At 44.2% G+C, this 8,498-nt stretch overlaps 1 protein-coding gene across 4 annotated transcripts in view; it reads left to right on the forward strand.

The window, feature by feature from the left end:
* Window positions 1-7,492, forward strand: part of top1mt (DNA topoisomerase I mitochondrial) — a 25,785-nt gene extending 18,293 nt beyond the window's left edge. For 3 of the 4 annotated variants that reach the window (XM_067434506.1, XM_067434508.1, XM_067434509.1), the window contains 8 exons: window positions 1-101; window positions 225-407; window positions 2,321-2,389; window positions 2,777-2,891; window positions 2,990-3,117; window positions 4,563-4,657; window positions 6,045-6,194; window positions 7,296-7,491. The exon at window positions 1-101 is cut by the window's left edge and continues 43 nt beyond it. In XM_067434506.1, coding sequence (XP_067290607.1) covers window positions 1-101; window positions 225-407; window positions 2,321-2,389; window positions 2,777-2,891; window positions 2,990-3,117; window positions 4,563-4,657; window positions 6,045-6,194; window positions 7,296-7,398 — 944 coding nt within the window. In that variant the 3' untranslated portion in view covers window positions 7,399-7,491. Of the gene's footprint in view, window positions 102-224; window positions 408-2,320; window positions 2,390-2,776; window positions 2,892-2,989; window positions 3,118-4,562; window positions 4,658-6,044; window positions 6,195-7,295 lie in introns of all 4 variants that reach the window. The other variant, XM_067434507.1, reaches the window with a different exon arrangement.
* Window positions 7,493-8,498: the final 1,006 nt, after the last annotated feature.

Here is an 8,498-nt window from a genome sequence, read left to right on the forward strand (position 1 = left end):
AGGTGTGTGTGGACGGCATCAGGAAGCAGTACAAACGCGACTGGACGTCCAGAGAGATGAAGAGCAGACAGAGAGGAGTCGCCATCTACTTTATTGATAAGGTGAGCTGCTCACTGACATCCAGCTCCTCCCCTCTGGACATGGGTGGAGCTTAAAGGTCAAGCCACACCCATTAGGTCCACATAGGATTGTACATTATCTAATGGCATCTGATCACATTACAGCTGGCCCTTCGAGCAGGGAATGAGAAGGATGATGAGTCTGCAGATACGGTGGGCTGCTGTTCTCTGCGTGTGGAGCACATCACGCTTCACCGCCGGCTCGATGGACTGGAGCACGTGGTGGAGTTCGACTTCCTGGGAAAAGACTCCATCCGCTACTACAACAAAGTGCCGGTGGAGAAACAGGTCACTGCAAACTCTTTAACCCCCCGTTTTAAGCCGACTGAACACTGTTAAATTTTGGCCACGATTTGGCCGTCTGAGACAAATTTAGCAAATCCTAAAAGATTCCTCAGATCCTCGGCTAAAATCTGACGTCTTTGATCGTCATGTTCAGCCGATTAATGACCGCTGCGATCAAATTTTACCTCAGACGAAATTCTGGCAGTATCAGAAGATTTGCTGCACAATCCTGCAGTGTGACTTCTCCTACGATGACCCTCAAATATCTCGGTTTTTCAAGACAAACTATGACCATAATGAGCGCTAAAGATTTCTCTGTAGCCTCCATTTCAGTCCCGCGTGTAACGCAGCTCACCGTCAGCGGACGCGTCATTCACTGATGATATAAAACTCCAGACGAGTTTTCTTGCGTGCGTCCGTTTTTAGCACGCCTTGACCATCGTACAGTCTGACATTAATAACCACTGAGATCTTACAGTGTGACAGCTTACGTCAGGGATCATGTTCATACAGTCTGACAAGGGACATTCGCAAAGGATTTCGAAAAATCGCACGGTGTGCAGGACCCTTTAGAATAGACACATTTTTTTTTTTTTATGTTGTATTTTGAGGGAATTTTGTAATGCTAAGTAATATTTATGCAGTATTTGATACATTCGTTTTTTACAATTAATTAATCCATGCACTTTTTGTTTCCTAGTAGTTTTTAGACTGCTGTAGAAATGAGTATTTGAGAATTTAAAGGTCCCGTTCTTCGCGATCCCATCTTTCAAACTTTAGTTAGTGTGTAATGTTGCTGTTAGAGCATAAATAATACCTGTAAAATTATAAAGCTCAGAGTTCAATACCAAGCGAGATATTTTATTGAACAGAAGTTCCCTTTCAAAGCCGACAGCGAGCGGCCGGTTTGGACTACAGCGCTGCACTTTCTGCTGTGATGACGTCACTAGAACCGTTTGTTGACTAAAGCTCCGCCCACAAGAACACGCAAAATAGGGGGCGTGGTCTCGTTGCTCTCCCACGTGGAGAAGAGCACATTCAGCGCTTGCATCGCCCCGTTATGGTAAGAGGCGGGACCTTTCCGGGCAACGTGCGCTAAGCTGCTGTCCAATCACAACACGGGAAGCGCTGGCCCAATCAGAACTCGTTACGTGTTTCTGAAGGAGGGACTTCATAGAACGAGGAAATCATCAGGCCGCTTTTAGGACAGAGGAAACAGCGCTGTACAGATAAGGCAACGGTGGGAAAAATACTGTGTTTATTTACACGTGAAGCATGAACTCATGTTATACTGCACACTGTAAACATAATCAAAGCTTCGAAAACACGCGAAGAACGGGACCTTTAAAAAACAAAATGTGGGGGGGGGGGGTTACAATCTAGAAATCATCCATGATGCAGAGAGAAAAAAGCGCACAGCATTGAACGGGGTTAACAAAAAACAATCACTTTTGTTATAGAAAAATTACGAATCGGCCATGATGCAGAAATAAAAACACAGTAATGAAGGGGTTAATTGAAATATTTTTAAAAATGACCACCATAAAAATGAATGAAAAAAAAATGTAATTTTTGGGGGGTACAAACTAAAAATCAGCCATGATGCAGAAAAAACACACGACATGAAGAGGTTGATTTGAGAAAAAAATATTTTAAATCAGGAAAATTGTATTATAAACATTATGAAAACATGGACCATAATCATTGCATAAATATTATTTGGTACCATAAAATTACCACAAAATATTAAATAGAAAAAGTACAATATACTAAAAAAAAATTACATTGACCCCCTAAATGAGGAGCAGCAGATACACTCTAGGAAACGACACACACACTCAATGTGAGATAGGATTATAGCAGCACTGTTGATGTTTGTCATGATTGACTTTGTTTTATTCTGATTATTCTCACAGGTTTTCAAGAACCTGAAGCTGTTCATTAAGCACAAGGATCCGGAAGACGATCTATTTGACCGAATTACAGTAAGTGGTGATTGTTAAATCTTGGGGTGGCTCCTACAAACAGTTACATTGAGTTAATCTGAGCTCCAGTAGCTCGTCTGTTTGATCGGACCCCACGGGCCAGCCTTCGCTCTCCACGGTCATCAATGAGCCTTGGCCGCCCATGACCCTGTGGCCGGTTCTCCACTGGTCCTTCCTTGGAGCACTTTTGATAGATACTGACCACTGCAGACCGGGAACAGCCCACAAGAGCTGCAGTTTTGGAGATGCTCTGACCCAGTCGTCTAGCCGTCACAATCTGGCCAAACTCGCTCAAATCCTTACGCTTGCCCATTTCTCCTGCTTCACACACATCTCAGATAGGTCATAATATTATAACACGTGATGGTTTTGCTCTGTTGTTTTCAGACGGTCAACCTCAACAAAACCCTGAACGAGTCCATGCCTGGACTGACAGCCAAAGTGTTTCGAACCTTCAACGCCTCGACCACACTGCAGGATCAGCTCAATAAACTCACCAAAGGTCGGTCCGGACGCATCGTCTGTGTGTGTGTGTGTGTGTGCTGTGACCATATATAAGACGTGATAATTCTTAGTGTTTATAACGAGTTCATGTTTCAGATGACATGACGTTGGAGGAGAAGATCCTGTCGTATAACCGAGCGAACCGAGCCGTGGCGATCCTCTGTAACCACCAGAGGGCGGCACCCAAAACCTTTGAGAAATCAATGCAGCTTCTGCAGGAGAAGGTGCGTCAAACTGAGTAATGGCACGAGTTAAGAGCTCTTTTCTCCGTCTGTCTCGTGTGTGTGTGTGTGTGTGTGTGTGTGTGTGTGTGAGAGATGATCCAGTTTTTCTCTCTATCAGTGTCAGTTTTCCTGAACTCCTGAAACGCCTCCATTGTAGTCTTGAGTTTCTTCCGGGAACCAAAACATCACAATATTCCTCATTATAATAATTAATGCGCACAATAAAGGGGCGGAGCCTGGTTGAGTTAGTTAGTCGTGTGTTGACACTGCCGGTTATGGTAATGGCATTTCCCAAACACCAATCAGGACACAGCTCCAGCCGAACAATCAGAGCACAGTGTGCTTTCAGAAGGCGGGGCGTCTCTGCTGCATGGCGTGTCCGTTTTTATTTCGGCTCCCATGTTAACCGGTTAGAGCTTGCACACTGCCTGCGTGACACGCACGGCTCACGGAAAAGCGTGCATGCTTCAAATAGAGGAGACGCCTATTTTTCACGCGACACGCGAGCGTGTTGGAAGCGTTTCTAGGCAAAATAGAATAGGAAATATGACATTTTGACACGAATATATATTAATAAATGACATTTACATGTTTGAAAGTCTGTAGGTTAACATTAATGCAGATATAGGCCTAATTGTAATAATAAAAAACATTATAATTATTGATTTTGAAATATTAAATCTGTCAATACAGAACGAAATATTCTGTAGCCTATTTTGCCGTCAATACCATAGATCTGTATGGTCAATAGGCTACTGCTGACGTTGTCTTTGCTGTATCAATAGGCAATATATTTATATTTAACATGAAGTATAGGGCTTCCCTGTACATCAATAGCAGCAGCAGCGCCGCGTCAGACACGCTTCTGGTGTGCAAAGACTGACACGCAGCAGAAACGCCACGCTCACACCACGCTTGCAGTGTGTCTCCGGCCTTACGGACAGACTGGGAAGAGAGGAGCCGCAACAATGGAGAATATGAGGAATAATAAACCTGGAAAACCTGCTCTAGTTGAGACAGAAACTCTAAACTCAATATCCTTGAAGAGTGTTCCAGTATCTAAAGCCTTGACACAATGAAAGTGTTTTCTGTCGTTCTCTGCGGCGGCAGCGTGACTTTTAGGGTCAGATGCTATTTGGGTTCCAGGTAGTTTAGTAACTGCAGGAAAAGTAAAATGTTTTTTTAATCCCGGCTGCCGTTCAGCTCTGAGGTCAAGGTGACGATCGCAGCTTTAAAGGACGAGGCCGTCAGAAATAATCACACACACGATGTAAAGCGCGGAGCAATCGTCCAGTCATTTAGAGCATTCGACCTCAGCAGAGACTCGAGCCATGAAAGCAGAGTCAGCACACTTCTAGAGGAACACACACACACACACCCTCTAGATGTGTGTGTGTGGTCTGGTCAGAGGTCACGCTCACATTCGCTTCTGTTTGCTGTTGCAGATCCAAAAGAAAAAGGAACAAATTGAAGAGGCCAAAAAAGAGCTGAAAGAAGCGAAGAGAGCGCATAAAGAAGCTCCCTCTGACAAATCCAAGAAGTAAGAGCTCTTTTTAAATCAGCCGTGGACTCAAGGTTAGTAAAGTCGTGTGCCAGCGGCGGGAAAACGGGAAATACTGAGACGGATCAACAGCCAAACAAACACATTCAGTCTTACATTTACATTATTAACAATCTCTACTGTATTTAGAAGAGGAATGCAAAGGAGAAAAACATGTTTAGTTCCTCTCACTTCACTGCACACGTGTCCGTATGTATAACAGGAACGATCCAAACACACACACACACACACACACACACACACACACACACACACACACACACACACACACACACACACACACAGATCATTTATATAAGCCAGTCAGTGATTATAAACTCTCATGCCAGGAAATATGGTATTATTCAGGGTTATTATTGTTTATATTTACGCATTTGGCAGACGCTTTTATCCAAAGAGACTTACATTGTATTCAAGGTGCACATTTTTACATTATTGTCAGTTCTTGCTTTCCCTGGGAATCGAACCCATGACCTTGGCGTTGCTAGCGCCACGCTCTGCTGGTTGAGCCGCCAAGAAAAGCCGCCTTACTTTTTAAAGCTGCGTTTAATACACCTATTGAAACATTTGTCAATTGAAGTAAATATTAGAGGGGGAAACTAAAATTAGAAATGGCGGTTAAATCACTTAAAGGGTTAGTTCACGCAAAAATGTAAGTTCTCTCATTAATTCCTTACCCTCATGTGGTTGGACACCCATTGGACCTCCGTTCATCTTCAGACACAGATCATCATCTTATGAAGCCACGAGAAGAGTTTGTGCGCAAAAAAACTGAATAACGACTTATAAAGTGATGGCCGATTTCAGAACAAAGCTTCGAACCGTTATGAGTCAGTGAATCGACACAACTCTATTCTGGCCTCTTCATCAATGATTGTAGAGCCGCTGTAGTGAGATGGGCTTTGTAACGACGTCTTTAGTGCCTTTATGGGTCTTGAGAGAGGAAATGACATTGGTGTCAATGAAGGCCTTTCTGAGCCATCGGATTTCAACACTAATATCTTCATCTGTGTGTGAAGATGAGCGGAGGACTGACGGCTGGCCAACCACAGGAGGAATTAATCACACAATTTACATTTATGGCTGAACTAACGCTTTAAAATCTGGAAATTAATAATATTTAAATAATATTTTTTGTATTGCCCATTCATTTAAATAAAATCAATACATTTCAGTTTCATTGAATTTCACAGGATTTACTAAAATAACTAAAACTAAAATACTTTAGACATTTAAAAAAACTTAAGGATCACAACAAATGCTAAACAAATTTTACCTTTTAACGCTAATTAAAATTCTAAATTTAAAAATAAAAATGGTTCAAAAATATCATTAAAAAAAAGTGTGTGTGTGTGTGTGTGTGAAGGCTGCTGGAGAAGAAGGAGAAGCTCGTCCAGAGACTGTGTGAGCAGTTGAAGAAGCTGCAGCTGCAGGAAACCGATCGTGAGGAGAACAAGGTCATCGCTCTGGGCACGTCCAAACTAAACTACCTGGACCCGCGCATCACTGTGGCCTGGTGACTACACACACACACACTCACACACACACACACACACACACACACACACTCACACTCACACACACACTCACACACACACACACACACTCACACACACACACACACACTCTCTCTCACACACACACACACACACACACACACACTCACACACACACACACACACACACACACACACACACTCACACTCACACACACACTCTCACACACACACACACACACTCTCTTACAAACACACACTCACATGCTCACTCGCGCATATATATATATATATATACATACACACACACACACACACACACACACTATCTTACACACACACACACACACTATCTTACACACACACACACACTCACTATCTTACACACACACTCACACACACACACACACACACACACACACACACACACACTCACTATCTTACACACACACACACACACTCACACACACACACTCTATCTTACACACACACACACACACACACACACACACACACTCACTATCTTACACACAGACTATCTTACACACACACACACTCACTATCTTACACACTCACACACACACACACACTATCTTACACACACACACACTCACTATCTTACACACTCACACACACACACACACTCACTATCTTACACACAGACTATCTTACACACACACACACACTCACTATCTTACACACACACACTATCTTACACACACACACACACACACTCACTATCTTACACACACACACTATCTTACACACACACACTATCTTACACACACACACACACACACACACACACACACACACACTATCTTACACACACTATCTTACACACACGCTCACTCACTCGCTCACACACACGCGTTTCTTTCACCATAATGGTCTCTGATGCTGACGTGGCTCTGTCAGTAAATGAGTGTTCTGAGCCGGACTGACCGGATGAACCTGTTAAACGAAATAAACACATTAAACGCTTCAGTGTTCTATACCCCAAAACCGCTGATTTGGAATCAAGAGCTCTGATTGGCTGGAAGAGAAATTGTAAATACTTGAAGTATATGTTTACTGATCGTGTGTCTTCACGCTCTAATCACATGATGATGCTTCCGCAGGTGTAAGAAACACAACGTCCCCATCGAGAAGATCTACAACAAAACCCAGAGGGACAAATTCACCTGGGCCATCCACATGACGGACGAGCACTTCCAGTTCTGATCCGCCTGTGTGTGTGTGTGTGTGTGTGTGTGTGTGTGTGTGTGTGTTCTGATCCGCGTACGGTACGATCGTGGGCTTTTGTTTTGAGTTGATCTGTTGTGTCTCCATTAAAACGTCTCGTTTGATCACTTCCTGCGTCGTTCTTGACTGACCGTTTGCATTTCACACATGATCAGCCTCAGACGCTTTCATATGAACACGTAAAGGAGTTTTCTGCAATATTTCATCTGGTGTGAGAGTGTGTGTGTGTGTGTAAATGAGGTGAAGCCGTTCCGAGTGTCTTGGCTCGGGGTGTGTGTGTGTGTGTGTGAAGCTGCTCCGACTGTCAGGGGTTTGAGGTGTGTGTGTGTGTGTGTGTGTGTGTGTGTGTGTGTGTGTGTGTGTGTGTGTGTGTGTGTGTGAAGCTGCTCTGAGTGTCAGGGCTCGAGGTGTGTGTGAGTGAGAGAGTGTGTCTGTTTGTGAATGAGGTGAAGCTCCTCCGAGTGTCAGGGTTTGAGGTGTGTGTGTGTGTGTGTGTGTGTGTGTGTGAAGCTGCTCTGAGTGTCAGGGTTTGAGGTTGTGTGTGTGTGTGTGTGAAGCTGCTCCGAGTGTCAGAGTTTCAGGGTTTGAGGTGTGTGTGTGTGTGTGTGTGTGTGAAGCTGCTCTGAGTGTCAGGGCTCGAGGGAGCCGGCTGTGATTTGACAGGTCCGTCTCCGATCGACTCCTGAGTTTCTCCTGCTGTCGTCAGAGCCGAGATCTGCAGCGGGATTTGGGCCGGATTAGGCTCCGCTCTGAGAGGGAGCGGCTGGGAATAATAAGGATCCGCAGCGGTGTGTGTGTGTGCGCGTGCAGGAGTGTCGTGACCTGCTAATATCGTCTTTATCAACGGTTAATCAGGAGAAATGCTCTTGTGTGAAGCGTCTGTAAACCACGACACACACTCACACGCTCGCTTACTCTCTTACACTCACATTTACTCACTCAAACACTTGCACACACACACTCTCTCACACACTCACTCACACATGCACTCACACCCTCCACACACACACACACACTCACTCACACCTTAGGTTTTTGTAATTGTGGGGATTTTCCATGGGCATAATGGATTTTACACT

The sequence above is a fragment of the Pseudorasbora parva genome, chromosome 24 (genome assembly GCF_024679245.1).
Source record: "Pseudorasbora parva isolate DD20220531a chromosome 24, ASM2467924v1, whole genome shotgun sequence".
Lineage (NCBI taxonomy): Eukaryota > Metazoa > Chordata > Actinopteri > Cypriniformes > Gobionidae > Pseudorasbora > Pseudorasbora parva.